This window comes from Peromyscus eremicus, chromosome 3, assembly GCF_949786415.1.
Source record: "Peromyscus eremicus chromosome 3, PerEre_H2_v1, whole genome shotgun sequence".
NCBI lineage: Eukaryota > Metazoa > Chordata > Mammalia > Rodentia > Cricetidae > Peromyscus > Peromyscus eremicus.
The window spans coordinates 2,130,895-2,150,964 of record NC_081418.1 but is presented as its reverse complement, the minus strand read 5'-3'; the positions used below and the strand labels follow the sequence as shown (position 1 = coordinate 2,150,964).

Genomic DNA, 20,070 nt, shown 5'->3' with positions numbered 1-20,070 from the left:
CTGCCCTGAAGTTGTGAGAGTGGGAGAGCTGGCCCTGCACCTCTCGTCTGCCATGTGGTAGTGAGGGTGAGGGAAAGATGCCCCTCCCCTTCGCCTCGGGAGAATGGGCCTTAACCCTCGCCTAGGCAACAGCTGACACTGTTGATGGGGACAGGAGTGAGCTGCCCTGAGAATGTGAGTGTGAGAGATCTGGTCTGCCCTTCATCTGCCATATGGTGGAGTGGGCAAGGGAGAGAACCCCTCCACACCTCCTTATGGCCCTTGAGGCCTGTGGCAGGTGGGAGAGCCGACTCTGAGGTCATGCTTTCCACCAGCTGCAGCACTGGGCCTAGTGGCCCCTGCACCTCCCCTGGGCAACACAGTAGAGCTGGCCCTGGTGGTGTAGGTGTGGGTGAGCCAGCCCGGAGGACATAAGCTCCGCCCCTTGCTGCTTACTACATAGGGTGAACTAGCCGGGGCTGGAGAGCTCACTCTGATATTGAGGATGAGGGAGAGCTGGTGGGCTGACCAACCCAGCAACCACCCAGACCCAGATCTAGGGCTAAGAGTTGGCCCATTCCATCATCCACCCCATCTATGATCTGCTGGAGCACATGAAGGGGCCAATCTTGCAGACCCAAAGTTGCAAGATCTTCATAACAACAACAGGATCTCCAAGAGGAGCCCCAGTGAGGGCCCAGTATTTATGATGTAGCAAAAACCAGAGGCCTCCAACCAGACCAATGTCTCATTGCAATGAACAATAACAAGTAATGATATATGGACTAAAGGGTAAACTGTGTGGCTCACTGCATCACTGGAGCTTCCACAATGAGATTTTTCTTTTCTTTTCTTTTCCTTTTCTTTTCTTTTCTTTTCTTTTCTTTTCTTTTCTTTTCTTTTCTATTCTCTTTTCTTTTAAATTTTATTTATTTTTATTTTGGAGGTGGGTTGCAAGGGCAGAGGGCAGATGGGAAAGGACTGGGAGATGAGTGGTATTGAGATGCATGATGTGAAATCCACAAAGAATCAATAAAAAGTTAATTGGGAAAAATTGGTACTGAATATTCATAATAATAGTTGGAGACACCAGTCTACTTCTTAAGCATTTATAGAAATTATACTCAGCTGAGCGGTGGTGGCGCACGCCTTTAATCCCAGCACTCGGGAGGCAGAGCCAGGCGGATCTGTGTGAGTTCGAGGCCAGCCTGGGCTACCAAGTGAGTTCCAGGAAAAGGCGCAAAGCTACACAGAGAAACCCTGTCTCGAAAAACCAAAGGGAAAAAAAAAAAAGAAAAAAGAAATTATACTCAGTAAAGTTCTGTTATATTTTTAAATTATATATTAACTCTTGAAAAAAATATGAATCATTTATGGTATATATGACTTAAAATATACCTATTGACTAACTAGAACTCTTCAATCCATTGTAATATTAGATAATAAAGAGTTGATTAGCATAAAGTTTTGAGAAATATTATGATAAAAGAGAAAGCTGTTCAGTGAAAATTGACAGTACTTAAAATTTCAGGCGCTGCATCTGACACGTGGCGATGCCAGGAGCGGTAATGACAAAGACGTTAGAAGCTGGAGGTCTGCAGAGAATTCAGTCTCATCTGTTTACAACGAGAGTAAAAGATACTCAGAGAACAGAGCCTCTCCGTGCTCAGTGTGTTGCACACAGAGGCAGGGATGAAGAGTTAGAGGTGCCATTGATTGAGGGGACACCTGCATGTCAGGAGAGCTGACAGCCACACAACTTCATGAAGAAAATGGATTCTAGGGGTTCTAGCCTTCATCTGAGTCAAACTGGGGGCTCTTTGACCAAAGCAATACTCAGTAACTCAATATTTATTCAAAATATGTCTTATTACTTTTCTAGAGTAATGTTGGATGTCTGAGAGTGTAGACACTTCAAAACTTTCTTTTTTTGTGGCTATTAATTTGAATTAATGTAATTTATACTCAATTAGATAAGTAATGGAAAAGAGACTGAAGAGGAAGGGAAAAGGAGAGAAGAGGTGGGAGGTAGTTGACTAGTGGCGGACATGTTAGAAGGTGAAGTGTTAGAGATGAAACACCATGAGAATAAAAATCTCCTGGTCCATTCTAGTTTCTTCAAACTATAGTCCAAGACCAGTATCCTGCATCATCTGAAAATGATCTGTGACAGCTTTAAAAGTATGCTCACAAATTCCTCGATGCTTCTCTCTTTAAAAAGTAGGACTTAACTCTCTTCTCTCTGAGTTCAGAAGGATTTAGTAACTTGCTTCTAATAGAAATTGGTAGGAGTCAAGGTGGTTTTTGAAATTAGGCCTTTAAAGGGATTATAATTGAGCCTGGAGTGATGCTCAGTAGTACAGTGTTGCTAAACAATATGTGAGCCCTTCTTAGCACTACAAAAAAGAAAAATGGAAGAAAAAGAAAAATGGAAGAAAAAGAAAAATGGAAGGCTTTGGGGGTTCCTCCTTGCTCTCTTAGATCTGTTGCCCTGCAGTCTGTGGACAGGTCTGGATGGAGAGAAGCTGTTGCGGCCAAAACCTTTGGCCTGTTCATGAAACAGATCATCCAGCCCCCAGCAGAGTCTCCTAACCTCTGTCCCCTGTCTGTCCTGAGAGATCCCGACCCAGAGCCCTTCCACTCAACAGTGTCTGCTCCTGCCTTCCTGCCTTGCAGAAACCATAGGATAACACATGTGCTGCTTTCAGCCACCTGCTCTTCATGATAACTCCCTATGCAGCATACCATCCCACTCCTGCTCAATCAGAACTTGCATGTTAGCAATGCAGATTCTGAAAGATCCGAGGTGTTCATCAAAACCGAGTGGCAAGGCTCAGGAGCTGTGACCTCAATTTGGTGCCTGTTGGCTGCCTTTCCTCTCATTAGCCTTTTCAGGAGTCATGTCTACCTATGTGCAGCAATGAGGTCTGCAGAGATGAAGCCTTAATTCCAAAGTATGGTGAGGAAGGGCCTCCCAGACAAGTAGAGAGCGGAGCAATGTCAGGAGGAAAGCGGCAGCACCCAGTTTATGCCAGTTGCTAAGCCTCATTACTGTGTCATCTAACACTTTGTACATTTGAATAAGCCAAGTCATTTTAGTCATCTACTGAATGTTTAAAGCATGTAAGACATTTCTCTGTTTAAACCACAACTCCATCTGCATCCTGCCTAGTTTTATTGAAGACAGCCTAATTTAGAGTTTAATTCCAAATATGTAAATTGGTGCTTCAGCTTGAGTAGGTAAGAAATTCTCACTTTCATCACTGGGAGAGATTTGTTCAAGGATTTAGTCAGATTTACATGTTAACAACCAGTCTTCAATAAAAGGATGAGAAATGCCTATGGGATGTGAATTATATGTACAACACGATGGTTCAAGACTAGTTGAGAACAAATTGCTTGTTCAGGGGAACTAGCCCCACAGTGCGAATTACATCTGTAACAAGTATAGAGTGAGCCTCGTGTCAATGTAAGTGTCTGCTTCCCACAAAGTCTTTTTAAACCTTATATACAAATAGGGGTACAAATACGGATTTTTCAAAAGAGTCAGGCATGGAAGCTTCTGTTGCATTAAATTTATCAACTGTCATCTGCTTGGTTGGCTGGTAGCCGGCCTGTTCTAGTAAAATCAGCAACAAAAGCATCTGATTTGCTTTTGTCTTCCTCTTGCAACCTAAACTTCTTTATTTTTTTCCTTATTGTTTATGACTTGACTTCTTTCACTAGAGCTGCCTGTTAGGTGGACATTCCTGCTATCCTGGCTGTTTCCCATCCTACACATGCAGCCTTGTGTCTCCTGTCAGCTTCAGGACACTTTCTTCTTCTTCTTTTTTTTTTTCTCTGCCACATGGCTGGCAACACCCAGCTCCCACCGAGCAGACCTTCGGTATTTTGAGTGCTGAATCCATGAAGGAAATGTAGCACAGTGGAGAAAACATTTTGTTCTTATTTTTAAGGGATTATATGTTACTGCAGCATAACCTAGCTCATTATGACTGATGTATCTGTGGTGACATTGTAGTGATATTACATCTGCAGGACCCACAACAATATCTGACTCCATATACATCTTTAGAAGAGATTAAGGAATGCAACATAGCCTATGGAAGTTTCTAGACTTCTTCCTCAGCAAAAGGATGATTTGAATAATTACTAGCAAGAGTATTAAGACAGTCACAGGAAACCATCTAAACCTTCAGACAGGGATGGTATGGAGATGATTATGATGGTATGGAGAGTGCTGACCAGAGCTCTCTCCAGTCTGTCTGTTGACTAGCAGGTACTGTTTGTCCAGTGCACCATATATAGCCACAGTCTGACATAGTAACAAACTTAGATGGTAAAGCTGTAAAACCCGAGATTAAAGATTTTTAATTTTTAAGATTAAAGTTGGAGGAAGATACACCAGAGAAGCCTGTGGCTTTTGTGCTAAGAACTCGTCACATGCTGGGTTCCAGAAAGAATCCCCGTATATCCACATGGCTGCTGGAGCCATTTACATGTTAAGGGTGTTGTGTTTCTTTCAACACCTTGTAACTTGGGGCAGAAACAGTGGGAGCCTAGTGAGAATGGAGCATGGGTCAAGAGAAGGGAGGGTCACATGTTGCCAAAGGCATACATCCTGGAGTTGGCCGTTCCGATCCTTGTTTGTCTACTTGCTATCCATATGATTGTGCACAAGTTCCTGGGCCACTCTGCCTCACTCTCCACACCTGTTAGATAGTTCTAAGACAGTATCTATGGCAAATAGGTACTCAGAAAAGTCAACATTTAATGCTACCAAGAACTAATATACAAGGATTCTGTCCCCTCCAGAATGCCCATGGACAGAAGTAGATATTGATATACAATTCACTAATTCTCTATGTAAACAAGTTTAGCCCTTACACTGAATGCAAAATTCTCTCTTATTGTTTTTCCCTCTCTGTGGAGAGTTATAAGGAAGTAGAATTCACTAAAACAAATGTCATTTGATTCTGCTAGACCCAGGGCAGCCATGGTTTCAGGCTTAAGGAACTCCAGGAGAAGCTGCGGGGTTCCCGGTCCACACAGCAACTCTTTCCATGAAGCAGAACAGAGGGCAGGAATGATCTTGTAAAATCCACACCAGACTTTGGGAGGAAAAAAGGCTAATTAGCCAAAGTTGCTATAATTTCTATAGAAACATATAGCTTGGAGCTGTGGGTATGGTTTAGCACTTAAGAATTCACTGGCTGCTCTTCCAGAGGACCTCAGTTCAATTCCCAGACCCACATGGCGGTTCACAACTGTCTGTAACTTCAGTTCCAGGGGATCTGGCCTTCAAAGTACCAGGCACACACATGTTACACAGATATACATGCATAGACACCTCTACACATAAAAAACTAAAACTAATTTACAGAAATTTAAGAAATATTTCAGCTTACCCTCATTTCTAGCCCGTGGTTTGATACACGTAATACCTGATGTTTTACTTCCAATTTGTATATAAAACTGAACAAGTCTGGGAGAAAAAACAAACAAACATACAAACTTTAGTTTTCTTACAATCAAAAGGAAAAAAAAAACCCTCTATCATTCTCAAGTACCACTTCTAAAGTCAGAGGGACAGATGATGGGCAGGAAGATATAGATAATGGTAAGTTAATTCGGCAACACTTAAAAAGTTAAGTGATATGAACAATGACTTTATGTAAAGAAAATAAAACAATTGAACCCTATTTCATTGTGACAGCTGATGTAATTTCATGACAATTTTTTAAAAAATCTAGATAAAGTAATCTTGGAAACTCAAGATGAGGGAAAGAGTATTTCCCCCCAAGATATTAACAGTTTAGAAGGGCAGACAGTCACTTGTCCAACATTGACTTGGAGTGAGCTGGCTAACAACCAATGAATCCTGCTGGGCACGCAGACCTTTGAGGACAGGATGCTGAAAGAATATGGAACAGACTAACAGCAGAAAAAATATGAAAGGCAACACCAGAGTTTTAGTAAAGACCATGCCTAAAACTTATTTTTTTCTCATTTTCTTCCTTCTAGTTTCTACATAACTTAATTGATGTAAAAAGCACAGTTTCATTTTAGGTGTGCTAATATTTCATTTGACCTTAGAGCCAAACAGTTCTTGGTTTCACCGGTAGGTGGCAGGGTAGGCATTTAAATTGGGGGGGGGCAGTTTCAGTAAGTGACCACAAATGGACCACCTAAGTACATGGAGGAATCATTTTTGGACATCAAATTCAAAGTAGAAATGATTTACTCCATCAGTTTACATTAAGGACATGTGAGAGTTTACAGATTAACATAGAATTTTGTAAACTAAGGTGAATATATACTTGACATAGAGGCTTGACGCTAAGTGTGTGTTGATTAACAAACTCTGGTGTGATTTTTTTGCATTACCCCTATATTTTATTATACAGCTTAAGTTAAGCTTCATTTTTTTTACATATTATAATCCATAGGTAGAAGTATTATACAGAAGAAATGTTCCAATCAACAACTTGCCTGATATTCCTGGTGTCCAGTGGGACAGTCCTGGCTTCCCGTTTCCCTAGGCCATTGAAGTAGAGGGACCTGCCATCATTGAGTGTCCCACAGCCAGTCCCAACCTGACCTCCTGTTATCTTGTACCACAGCGGGCTTAGCTTCCCTTCAAACCGATCGAACATCTCACTGTGGTTAGGGATGTCTGATACACAGGTTCCTTGTGCAGCTTCAGGAAAAGAAACATGGAGAAGTTTTGTTGGGATCACTAAGGATTAAAAGACACACTTGATACATGGGCAAGGAAGAGTCCACACTGTGCAACTGTCTGCCTAAAGACAGCCATTATTACTAAAAATAAAAATTGTTGCTAGGCATGTGCTGTGTGCCCGGAATCCCAGCAGCTGGGAGACAGACGCAGTAGAATCAGAAGTTCAAGGCTATCCTTGGCCACCTAGTGAGTTCAAAGTCAGTCTGGGCTACATGAGACCTCCTTACAAAGATAACAAAAATCAATGAAATTTGCCATTTTTAACATTTTAAAAATACTTTTTAATTAAAAAATCATATGTTTGTGTGTTTCCTTGCATGTATATGTGTCTGTACAAGCAAGTGAGGGGCTTGTGGAGGCTGGAGGCATTAGATTTCCCAGAGTTACAGACAGAGGTGGTGGTGAGCCACCCGATGTAGGTGTTGGGAATTAAACTCAGGTCCCTGCAAGATGGAGTCATCTTTCCAGCCCTTGCAATTCACTTATTTTTAAAGGAGGCCAATACTGGGAATATTGGATCTCCATGGGTGCTCCTACCTGGGGGCTTGTGTGAGATCCTATCCATGATAAAGAATTAAAAAATGCTGTCCTCAAAACTATATGTGACACAGAAGGCTTGCAAGAGCAAGCCAGTCTGTTTCTGGTTTCTGGCCAGATGAAGGACTGAGTATCAACCAGCTGGGAAGGGGCCTTTCATGTTGCTGCTAGGAAAACTTTAGAAGCAGATTTTGTAGCTTAAGATATTTTCTCCAATTTTATGCTTTAATCTCAGCTCTCTCAAAACTTTTGCTATGGCAACACCCAAAGGTGGATGTTATAAAAAAACAACAAAACAAAAACTCTAAACTTCTCTTATAAAGCTGTCATTTGACAGTCTTGGGCTTATTTTATATCGTAGTTAAGTATAGAGAAGTATATTTCGTGTGTGTGTGTGTGTGTGTGTGTGTGTGTGTGAGAGAGAGAGAGAGAGAGAGAGAGAGAGAGAGAGAGAGTGTGTGTGTGTGTGTGTGTGTGTGTGTGTGTGTGAGAGAGAGAGAGAGAGAGAGAGAGAGAGAGAGAGAGAGAGAGAGAGAGAGAGAGAGAGAGAGACAGCGCAGAGGACCCTGAAGGTATCTCGTTAAGAACGTGGTTTGGGTTTTAGAGAGCAACCGTGTAAGCACAGGGCCCATCTCTAGCAATGCCCAGCTATGGGACCCAAGAAGAATTGTTAAAAAAATCCACTCTCTTGCCTCAGTTTCCTCAAATGTAGACATGGTCAGCAGTACTATGGAACAACTTTTCTTACAATCAAATGAGATAAAGTAAAAGGTATTTACTATAAAGTTTGGCATGATGTAGGGTCCTAAGCAATGTTCGTTATGATTGCTGTTATTAACAAACAGGTCCTCTCTGGGGAGTGGAACTTAGCAGGTTTTCTTGCTTGGTGGTTTGAAACTACAGAACACTGGGCAGCTCAGTGCCTGGATGGCCCAGTTCTAGGATTCTTAGACACAGAAAATGATAAACCTAGAATATGTTTTCTTTGTAAGAATGCACTTTCACAAGCAAATTGTCAGAGACACATATTGGCCTTACCTGTGTATCCCAGGTCACAGAAACACACACCCGAGATGCAGTCTCCGTGGCCACTGCAGGAGCTGGGGCAAGGTTCAGATATGTACACTCCATCCAAGCCGAAGGGAGGCACGTTCTTCTGAGAGCTGCTCTCTTGGATCCATCGGAATCTGGTCTTGCTGTTGGGAGAAACACAGCCACATCTCAGCAGACAAAGAAATGCAGAAAGGCCCAGAATGATTCAGGAGAGTCGCACTCCCTGAGTGGCATGCCGTGTGATGCACACCGACCTTTCATATCTCTCAAATCTTTCTCAAACTGCCTGATTTCTTCTTCAGCATCAATAGTTTAATGCCCAGAAGGGATTAGACACAACAGTCTTACATTTTTTCTACAGAGGACCTTTGTGCCAGATCTATCATAAGTTTTTGTTCACATATTTTCTCACCCCATGCTCTTTTAGGAATAACCAGAGGTTATCCTTTCTAGTCAGTCTTCACCCTTCCATCGTGTTAATTTTATGGATAGTATTTGAGAAGCTATTTGAAAAAATGTAATTTATTTATAATTTGACAATTTCATGCTTGTATATAATGTATTTTGATTATGCTTACTGGCCATGATGCTCTCTCTGGACCCCTTCTTTCCAACAATTATTTGGCAGGTTCTTGGGGTCATCAAATAGGTTGTTTTTTGTTGGGACATGTGAAGGGACTCTGGCTATTTGGTATTGACAAGGGAAGGCAAGAGCTTGTATAGACAATTCTACTGGAACCTGTCACTCCCCCTTTCCACCTGACTTCATCTTTAAATCTCTAAGATGCTTATTCTGTGATTTTCTAGTGACCAGATGGGATGCCTCTTAGCACTGCTAACTGTGAATGCACAAAGAAAAATTGCCCTTCCTGCCTTGAGTTGGGAGTGTCAAACTGACCAAGGCTCCACTGCTATGCACTTGTTTACATTTCTCTACGTTGCACCCAGACCTCATGCCTGCTCCTGCTCTCAGTGATGCAACACTGGGTTTGAACACAAGAAAGTTGGTACCTTCAAAGCTGCAACAGAGACAATGACAGAAAACCACAAATAATCAAAATGCAGAAATATGGAGCCCATTCCCAACCGATCACCTCTAAAACCCAACTCCTGTACCCAAGGCTCAGGGATCATGGCTGAAAGAGTTTAAGAGCCAGAGGAACAGGGAGGTTGCTGTGAGACTGTGTCTCTTAGGAATGTGAGAATCTACATCCATAAAGTTCACCAACATGTCTACCTAAACAGGAACTGAACAAGGCCAACAGACATACTAACTCGCACAGGGAAAAGCTCAACTCTACACAAAGCACTGCAGGCTACTAAGGAGTGCCAAGTGGGAAAAATAGTCTTCTCCAAGGAAGAGCATACAAAATGCTTATCCAAAACATACATAGAAGTAACATTATACTGACTAAGCAGGTTGTACCTATGTATTTAGGAATACACACACACCCACACACCCACACAGCTACGCTCACACCAGCAATGAATGAGGAAAGAGGCCATGCATTTGAAAAAGAGTAAGGAGGGGTATATGGGAAGATTTGGAGGAAGGAAAGGGAAGAGGAAAATAATGTAATTATATTACAATTTCAAAAATAAAAGAAATAATTAAAAACGTTTATTATAACAATGATGGTGATGATGATAATGATGATAAAGAACTTGTCAGACCACCCAAAGGAAGAAGGAAATAAGACAAAGCTTAGCCAAAAATAATGTATAGATTTCACATTAATATGTAGGAGATACAGCCTTTGCAATAACTTGTTTGCAGGTTTCTTGTGTCCCAGTGGGGCTGCCTCTGAGAGTTGGGAGCGGCATATATACCAACATACATTTACCACTGACAGTGTCTGTCTTCATAGGCAAGAACTGGGTGGCTCATAGGAGTGCAAATTGCTCCTTTGAAAAATCCTCTTAGAGTTATTCTGAAAGAGCAGCGTTCTAGTAACTATTGTAAGCATGCTGCTTCCTGGCAAAATAGCCCCATGTTTGAACACTTGCACTCTTGGCTTTTGAATACTGTGCTTTGGAGTTTCATGAGCTTAACATATCGCAAAAATTAAACCAATAGCTCATTTACTTGGGATAAGTACACGCATTTTTACTACTTTTTGCAAAAGGCTCTTCACCACAAATGCCATCCATCAGTAACCTGGGTAGAATCCAAATTAATCAGCAAGGTGGATTATAATGGTGAAGATTTTTCTTTTTCCAAAAACTAAAATCCAAGAAAATACTCAAATACTGAGAACCTCAAAATGCTGGCCTACTTAATGATGTGAAGGCCTGTGGTGATATTGTGTTCCCCAAAATATTGTACACCCTAATAAACTTATCTGGGGTCAGAGAACAGAACAACCACTAGATATAGAGGTAAGAAAATGGTGGCACACACACCTTTAATCCTAGCATTCCAGAGGTAGAGATCCATTTGGATCTCTGTGAGTTCCAAGCCACACTAGAAACAGCTAGGCATTTAATCCCAGGAAGTGATGGCAGGAAGCAGAAAGGTATTTAAGGTGTGAGGACAAGGAACTAGAGCCTGGTTAAGCTTTCAGACTTTCAAGAAGCAGTTCAGCTGAGATCCATCTGGATAAGGACTCAGAGGCTTCCAGTCTGAGGAAACAGGATCAGCTGAGGAATTGGCAAGATGAGGTGGCTGTGGCTTGTTCTGTTTCTCTGATCTTCCAGCGTTCACTCCAATACCTGGCTCCAGGTTTGTTTTTTATTAAACTAAGATTCCTGCTATAAAGGCCAGGCTTTCCTAATATCTCATATGTGGTTTTACCAACTGGGCTATTCTACTCACTAGTGAAGAAACTGTAATTTACAGATTTAGCTACATTTTTCAGAAATCAACATTGGATTTGTGTTCTTTGACTCTTGATGACACTTTCTGTTTTCATAGTGATGTTTTTCATTACCCTGATACTCCAGTTATTGCAGCAAAGTGGTCCACTTGATGCTTATGTATTTGGAAGAGCTGTTTGGGGGCCATGGTTTCAGAAATCATTTAAGGGAGTGGTTGAGGTGGGGAACAAACAAACAAACAAAATCAGAGCTGCTCCGATAGAGACAGCTTCATGGGAGGCAAGGCAACATGGCTATCCCAGCAGGTAAACATTACATAGGCTGATCCTTCAGAGATGGAGGCATACAGGGCAGAAACCAGGAGCCGAGAGCAATGGACAGGAGAATTGCTCTCAGGGAGAACTGCCTTAGAGAAGGAAACTCTTGTCCTAGACACTGCTCTTGGCAAAAGGAGAGTGAATTAACAGCTTTGTGGTGATGTTCAGTCTTCCTATGGGCCAGGTAACTGACTGCCATGCACTTCCCAGTTCTTCTTGTTCTCCACTTTGTTTTTCTCGGCTGAACTACAAAATAACACTGACATTTAAGACAAGTTACGTGTAACTTGACATGGATCTGATGATTGAAACAGTTTAGTGGCTGGTTTTTGAAAGATTATGCTTCAATGTTCGACTCACACAGAATTTTATGTCTTTGATCAAACAAGCATCCCAGACATTCGCCCACCAACAGCTGTAGTGCCTGTTCTTGGGGTTACACACTTAACTAATGATGGAGACAGACAATACAATTAGCTTGAGTAGCTAGATCGTGCTCAGTAAATCTGTGATCAATTAGGTGAAAAATGTTACAGAAAGAACAGTGCTCAGCAGCTTTGTGAATATGCTACTTTCATCACCGCCATAGCAGAGTGCAGGACAGGTTACCCTTGGCAACCAACAACTCCAAACCCCGTGAATTAGTCCAACACAAGTTTGTTTCTTACTTAATGTGTCCAGCATAGGTTAGCAAAGAATCTGCTCTTAGACTCCGGCCTGAGGCGGGTGCATGCTTTAGCTCACTGCATAAAACATGGGGAATGCATCTGGTTCTAGAAAGCCAAGTGCTTCATCCGTTCACATTTTATTAGGTCATTTTTCAAATTAGGCCATCTGTCAAATTTTGAAGAATGTGGGCATAAGCCTATCTTATTCCAGGAAATAAGACTCTTGGAGTATTGCTGAATGACACCAGTGCGTATCCCAGCTCTCTATGCTACACTATCAAGAAGCAATGTAAACAATGTTTTGTACACTATCAAGAAGCAGTGTAAACAGTGTCTTCCACCATTTCAGTTCTGAAGTCAAAGGCCTTGACTGAGGCACACTTCATGTTACACTCCAGAATTTAATTAAGAAGTGTCTACTTGAAGAATATTTATCTTTTCTAAAATGATAGAGTGAAAAATAGTGATCCCTCTCTTTTACCTACTATATCTGATAGAAAATGCTATGAAATTTATTCTAGAATATTGGACCTTGAAAAACATGTCTTTACAAAAAATCAGAACGTATCTGCTTTTCTTCTTCTTCTTCTTCTTCTTCTTCTTCTTCTTCTTCTTCTTCTTCTTCTTTTATTTATTTATTTATTTTTACTTGCCAATGGGGATGAAACAATACTGTTTCTCAGCTGCCAGGAGGCTGAGAGCTAAATTAGTTCCCCCTTTATTGAAACGGATTCACTTCAAAGTTTTAGTCCATTTATCTTATCCTCCATCACTGCATTTTTAATTTTCTGTTACTATTTGTTTTAGTAATCTATTTAGAGTGACCATTTACACTGCAAATACTTCAACTTTTCTATGTAAGGAGCATTAAATAAATAAAAATCTATGAATGGCAAAAGTTTGATGTAAGGCCATGTGGTTCTTTTAACCCTTAATATCTTTTGTTCACTGCTATATACCAGTGCCCAGAATCGCATTTGGCATAGGTGATAAACAAACATTTATTGAATGAATTAATAGGCGGGTGAGTAAACAGGTTTCACCATCTACTTATGCTATTTTGGCAATTCTATTTCAGTTCTTGACTTTTTGCCTCAGGTCACTACTTGGGTAGGAACAGCCAGACTGTATGACACAATGGCACACAATGAGAGAGGTTGCTTTACCTGGATGCAAGGGACCTTGGAATAGCAATGGTGATTCTTGTCCATTCTTCAAAGTCCCCAGTATAATAGACGGTGGGCTCACTCAATTCTCGGGAGTTCCCTTCACATCCTTTGCCTACTGAAGCTGGAAAACATCCTTCCTTCACCAGAAACCAGGACATGCCAGCATCGTGTGAGTATTGAAGGAGAACTGGGGCAGTGCTGCTGAACTGGCTGGCACACCCTATGTTCAACTGTTAGAGAGAAGGGCAGGGTGAGACAGGTTTTCATTCAAAGACACTGCTCATCACCTCAGGAGCGACGGCAGCCCGGGCCCCTGCTACCGAGTCGGCATGACATTTAAGTGATAAGAAGGATACAGTTAAGACTCAACCTAAACCCTCTGTAAATTCTGGAAGGTTTCATTTCAGCAGAGAGGTAGGCAAGCTCTTGCCCTATGTGTTTCTAGACTCAGGTAGTGTTCTCATTCTCATTCCCAGAGGGAACAAATAGGTAGGAAGCCTGAGAAGCAGCTGTCCTTCAGAACATGGCTGCCCAGAGCGAGGGCTACCTCTGCTTGCTGTGAAACAAGAGTTATGCTCATTCATTCATTCATTCATTCACTTATTTATTTATTTGTTTGTTTTGTCCAAGATCAGTTAAAAAAAAATCCAGGGGCTGGAGAGATAGATGCTCAGAGGTTAAGAGTACCGACTGCTCTTCCAGAGGTCCTGAGTTCAATTCCCAGCACCCACATGGTGGCTCACAGCCATCTGTAATGAGATCTGGTGCCCTCTTCAGTGTACATAATAAATAAATAAATCTTAAAAAAAAAAAAAACCAAAATAAAAAATCCAGTGTCAAGAAAGAGCGGAGTTTCTGTTATAGCATCAATTAAGTAACTCGATGCTGAGATGTTCTGCCCAAGTCAGATGACTATAAACATAAAGTGACATTGTTTAAAAACTGTAAAACATGCAATAGCCACTGCCTTAGCACAGCTATTCTTTTGTTTTCTGCCATTTATTTAGAGGTATGTATTCTGGTTATATAGCTGAAATGATGATGTATTAAGAAGTTCCCTCTGGAAAAGCTGGTGGGCTGACCAGCCCAACTACCACCCAGGCCCAGAACCAGGCCTATGAGTTGGCCCATCCTAACATCCACCTCATCTATGAACTGCTGGAGCATGTGAAGGGGACAAACCTACAGATCCAAAGGTCCCCACAACACAGGACAACAACAGGATGTCCAAGAGGAGCCCCAGTGAGAGCTCATTATCAACAGTGCAGCAGAAACCAGAGGCCTCGAACCAGACCAGAACACTTGCAAGTGGAGACAAAGGGTGAACTGCGGGACTCACGGGCCACACCACAGCTTCCACAGTGAGCTTCTTGGCTTTTTTTGGTTTAAATTTTGGTTTTTCTTTTAAATTTTGCTTTGTTTTGTGGGAGCTTGCAAGGGCAGAGGGCAAATGTGCATGGGCGGTGGGGGGATGGGAAATTGGGTGGAATTGGGATGCATAATGTGAAATCCACAAAGAATCAGTAAAAATTAAAAGAAAAAAAGAAGTTCTCTCCCAGTCCCTATTTCAGACTGTTTTATTATTACATGATACACTGCAAAGGGTGCACAGTTCTCCCCATGCAGAATCTAATGTGTTTGGGGCTAATTAAATGGAAGAGGTATCAGATGAGAGATGGTATAGTACTCCTTAAAATCTATATTATGATTTTATATTAATATCAAGTGTCACCAACACATGCATATAAACACATGTACTGTTATTGATGTTTTTCCATTGCAGTTTAATATCAAAACATGAACAAAGGCAGATTATCATTTCCTAATTGTTGTTAGGAAATAAATTGTTCCTGTTTATGACTAACTAACTTGTGTATAGGTCTGTGGAAGTTATATTGAAGAGCCCCCCACAAACATCTGATCTCTTTAATAATTCCTCTTGTACATTATTTAGTGTCTGTATCCTGTTGTAACATAAGGAACATGTAGTTGTGCTAGTTCATTAAAACTGCATTGCTTTTGACTCCAGAATTCACCAATGGGATTTTATTATAAATAAACACAATGAAATTTTGATTAAGTTCTGAGACAAGAGCTTGTCAAGGTAAATTCTCACTATTTTTGTTGATATGTTATCCAGCATGAAAAACAATGTGCTTTAAGGAAAGTAATGAAAAGCAGAGTGAAAATTCACCAAATTACAGGAAGGGAAATAGAAAATGCTATAGTAAATGCATATGGTACAGGCTAGGGTTGGAGCTCGGTTAATATGTGCAAGGTCCTAGGCTTGATCACCAATACACAATAAAAACAAAAGCCCCAAACCACTAGTGAGACAGACAAGACTTACCTAGAATGATTTGAAAGTAAGGGGTTCATTACATCACTCTCAGATTGAAACAGTCAATTTTATTTTCAATTATGGATGAGTTGCATGAACAACATAATGCTGTAGGTACAACTTCTGCGACTCTTTGAAAACTAGCCAACTGTTTCCCTCATGGGTAGAGCTGAAGAGATTTACCACCCTAAGACTGTGGGGCCTTTACTCAAGTGTGTCCCCTCTTCAATAGAATATGAAAATTTGTGTTCTCTGAGAGCTTTGCATATAAAGGTGGGAGAACTTTCACTCCTTTACCATGCTAGAAAGAGCCCTATTGCATAAATACCTTGAACTGGAGCACATATCCAGGTTTCAGGGTCAGATCTCGCGTAACTGCAAATCGGTCTCCATCTGACTTTCCAAACACCATGGCTGAAGGTGTAGCAGCACAGAAACTATCGTTTTTAGCCATCCCTTCGTTGGCCAACATCAACCACACACTCATTTGATTCATAGGGTAATCAAAAGCTGGCTTCTCATAAAAGTTCTAATAGGAACAATACAAAAAAAACCAGGAAGACAGTTTGATATCTCTGAGAACAAGGAAGACATGTTCAGTTCATGACACATGGACCATGTACCATTCACGTTTCTCACTAAACTAACTTAAAAACACACTAACATTTCCTCTTGATGATTTAACAATCAAAACTATTTTGCCACCATGTATTTAACTATTTTAAACACACTGACAGTTATCCTGATATCTAGACTTCACAGTCTTTCTCACATTTGAACAGTCTGTGAACTAGCAGCCCAGGACTGAACTTTCTTACTACAGAAGTCACAGCAGCAACAGAAAACCAGTCAGATTCATGTGACCCAATCCCCGTCAACCCCAGGTCCTTAAGGAAGTCAGTCGCTCTTTCTCTGATCCACTGTGCCAATCCTCTGCATCTTGGTGTTCTGATATGAGACATACCTGGGGCAAAGTTGGGTTGACCACTGGGATAACCTGCTTCTGCTTCTCTGACAGGATGATGATGTCGTCGACTGCCCACTGGTCATAGTCCTCCCCCGAGAACACAGGCTGCCACCAGCGAAACCTGGTGCAGGGGGTCTTCGCAGCTGCTGGGAGCTCCAGATAGACAAACCTGCATAAAAACAAATCCTTCATGGCTGGGAAAGCAAAAGCTGCGCTGTTCTTAAAAGCTGCTGAAGTGACTAAGGCAGAAACGAGAGGAGGTTTAGTTATTGATCCCTTGGTGCTCCAGAAGTCTCCGAGTGTGGACAGACCACACAGGAGGCCTACGCCGTAAGAAAGCTTAGTCCTTATTCTGTCCATTTCATTTCTGTGTTTCAACAGACCGACTCACTGGCTTCTCAGCATTAGGTCACAGCTTTTAAAAGATCTGTTGTTATTTTATTTTATGTTTATGGGCGTTTTGCCTGCATGTGTGTGAGTGTGCCGTGTGCGTGTGTGTGCACGTATAAGCAGGCGACAGTATGTGGCCTTAACGTTTCTGTGCTTTTCTGTTGCTGCTGTGACTTCTGTAGTAAGAAAGTTCAGTCCTGGGCTGCTAGTTCACAGACTGTTCAAATGTGAGAAAGACTGTGAAGTCTAGATATCAGGATAACTGTCAGTGTGTTTAAATAGTTAAATACATGGTGACAAATAGTGTGGCTGTGATTTTCAGTTTTCCTCTTCATGGATTCTCTACTGCTTCCCATTTACTGTTGTCTTTTACTATCAGGAGGACATTTGCATTTTGTCATTTTTTTTCACAGATAGATTCAGAATTGTCCATTAAAACCGTTTCCTAATTTCCTTGTTTGTTTGCTGCCATGTCTTTCCTCATAGCTTCTGGCTCAAAGTTTCTTAATCAGTTTAGTGCCATTTGAAATCTGAATCTGGTTAAATTTTTTTAGCCTTCCATAAAAATTTCCACAAATATTTTTTTCTTTTTCTTTTTGTTTGTGAATGCATGTGTGTCTCTGTGCATTGGTGTATGCATACCATTTATGTGTTCATGTGTCTCTGTGCATTGGTGTGTGCACACCATTTATGTGTTCATGTGTCTCTGTGCATTGGTGTGTGCACACTATTTATATGTTCACGTGTCTCTGTGCATTGGTGTGTGTACACCATGTATGTGTGCATGTGCATCTCTGTGCATTGGTGTGTGTATGCCATATGTGTGTTCATGTGTGTCTCTGTGCACTGGTGTATGATCACTGAGTGTGTATATATGTGTATGTGTGTGCAGGTGTGCCTCTGTGCACTAGTGTGTAATCCCTGAGTATGTATATATGTGTGTGCAGGTGTGTCTCTGTGCACTGGTGTGTGATCACTGAGTGTATATGTATATGTGTGTGCAGGTGTGTCTCTGTGCACTGGTGTGTGATTACTGGGTATGTATATATGTGTATGTGTGTGCAGGTGTGTCTCTGCACTGGTGTGTGATCACTGAGTGTGTATATGTGTGTGTGTGTGTGTGTGTGTGTGTGTGTGTGTGTGTGTGTGTGTATGCATGTGGAGGACAGCTTCAGGTATTAGTTCTGGGAACATTCCATCTTTTGTTTGAGACAGGGTCTTCTGCTGGCCTGGGATTTTGCTAATTGATAGGCTGCCTCGTCACTGAACTCTTGGGCCTCCTGTCCCTGCCTTCCATCTTGCCACCACTGGGTCACGAGTGTAACCACTATTCCTTGCTTTTCTTGTGGTTCCTGGGGTGCTCACAAACCACCCAGTCCTCAGCAATTTTTTTATACTTATTATATATGATCCAAATCATGATCCTTTTGCCTCAGTATGGTGATATATTGTGTCCCCCAACATATTGTGCACCCCAATAAAGCCTATCTGAGGATCAGAGGAAAAAGCCAGTCACTGTATTAGAGATAGAAGTCAGGCAATGGTAGCCCACACCTTTAATCCTAGCATTTGGGAGGCAGAGATCTGTTCGGATCTCTGTGATTTCAAGGTCACACTGGGAACAGAGCCAGGCATGATGGCACATGCCTTTATTCCCAGAATTAGTTAATCATAAAGGTCTGGAGGTCTGTACAGACAGACAAGAAGTGACAGAGCCTGGCAGAAAGAGGAAATGATGTAGCTGGGCAGAGAGAGGAAGTGAGATGCAGAACAGAAAGGCATATAGGTGTGGGTATACAGGAAGTAGCTCTCTTTGGAAGATGAGGAGTTGGTGAGGTGAGGTTGGTTGTGGCTTGTTCTATTCCTCTGATCTCTCAGTTTTCACCCTAATATCTGGCTCCAAGTTTTTTATTAATAAGATTGTTTAGCAATTCATCTTACACCTCAGCCTTCCCAATACTAGGATTTATATGGTATGCCACCATGCCTGATGAGATGAAAGATTTTGCATAGTATATGTGGTGGTTTGAATAAGAATGTCCTCCACAGGCTCACAGATTTGAATGCTTGGTCACCAGGGAGTGGCACTATGTGAAAGGATTAAGAGATGTGGCCTTGTTGGAGGAAGTGTGTCACTGGGGGTGTGCTTTGAAGTTTCAGAAACACATGCCAAGCCCAGAGTCTCCCTCTTCTCCTGCTGCCTGGGAACTGGGATGCAGAACTCTAAGCTACCATGTCTCCTGCATGTGTCCATGCTTCCTGCCATGATGACAATGGACTGAACCTCTGAAACTGTGAGCCAGCCCCAATTAAATGCTTTCCTTTATAAGAGTTGCCATGGCCATGGTGTCTCTCCACAGTAACATAACAGTGACTAAGATAATATTTGGGGTAGAATTCTGTGGAAAGTTATGTCACCTTTAAGAAGAAGCCCAATTTTTTAAAACACTAAACTTATAAATTCTCAATCTACAAAATATGTAAATTTTAGGCAGCAAAACACATTTGATTTGTAAGAATTAGATATGCATTTTCTTCAATATTTTTCAACACAAAACTTAGTTATAATATGTAAAACAGGACATTAAAATAAGTTAATACTGATTGGTGGTTAGTATATAAAGAAGACTTTATGTCTATATTAAAGTAGAAATAAGAGATTATAGAAGTATATACTCTAAAAATGGTATTCTTGAGTAGTTTTATGTTATGTTCACATGAAACATAAAATTAAACAGAATTTCAAATACTACATAATCACAAAAGCACCAAGTTTAAATATATATAAATATGCTGATTGCCTGGCATAGGCATTACTGTTAATTATGAATTATTGTCCCAAACTCATAAACAGATGTTGCCTATATATTCTCCAGTTATCAAAATCAAAGCCTGGATAGGTAAATAGGAAACTTTAAAAATCTGAACTCTAAAGACCTGGTCACACACTGTCCAGGACCATCCCAGGGGACAGTCGTGTGAAAACTCAGAACAAAAAAAAGATCTCCATCTTGCTTAATTGTAACAGATGAGCATATTTTGTGTGTGCACAGAGTGAAAGTGAAATTCCCAAAGGCAAAGTAGTGTGGA

At 41.3% G+C, this 20,070-nt stretch overlaps 1 protein-coding gene across 1 annotated transcript in view; it reads right to left on the bottom strand.

The window, feature by feature from the left end:
• LOC131905584 (reelin) overlaps positions 1-20,070 on the bottom strand; it is a 114,476-nt gene that overhangs the window by 54,706 nt on the left and 39,700 nt on the right. The window contains exons 9-14 of the mRNA XM_059256446.1: positions 16,588-16,759; positions 15,952-16,152; positions 13,280-13,512; positions 8,297-8,454; positions 6,472-6,679; positions 5,388-5,464 (exon numbers count right to left, since the gene is read on the bottom strand). Of these exons, the coding sequence (XP_059112429.1) occupies positions 5,388-5,464; positions 6,472-6,679; positions 8,297-8,454; positions 13,280-13,512; positions 15,952-16,152; positions 16,588-16,759 (1,049 nt within the window). The remainder of the gene's footprint in view (positions 1-5,387; positions 5,465-6,471; positions 6,680-8,296; positions 8,455-13,279; positions 13,513-15,951; positions 16,153-16,587; positions 16,760-20,070) is intronic.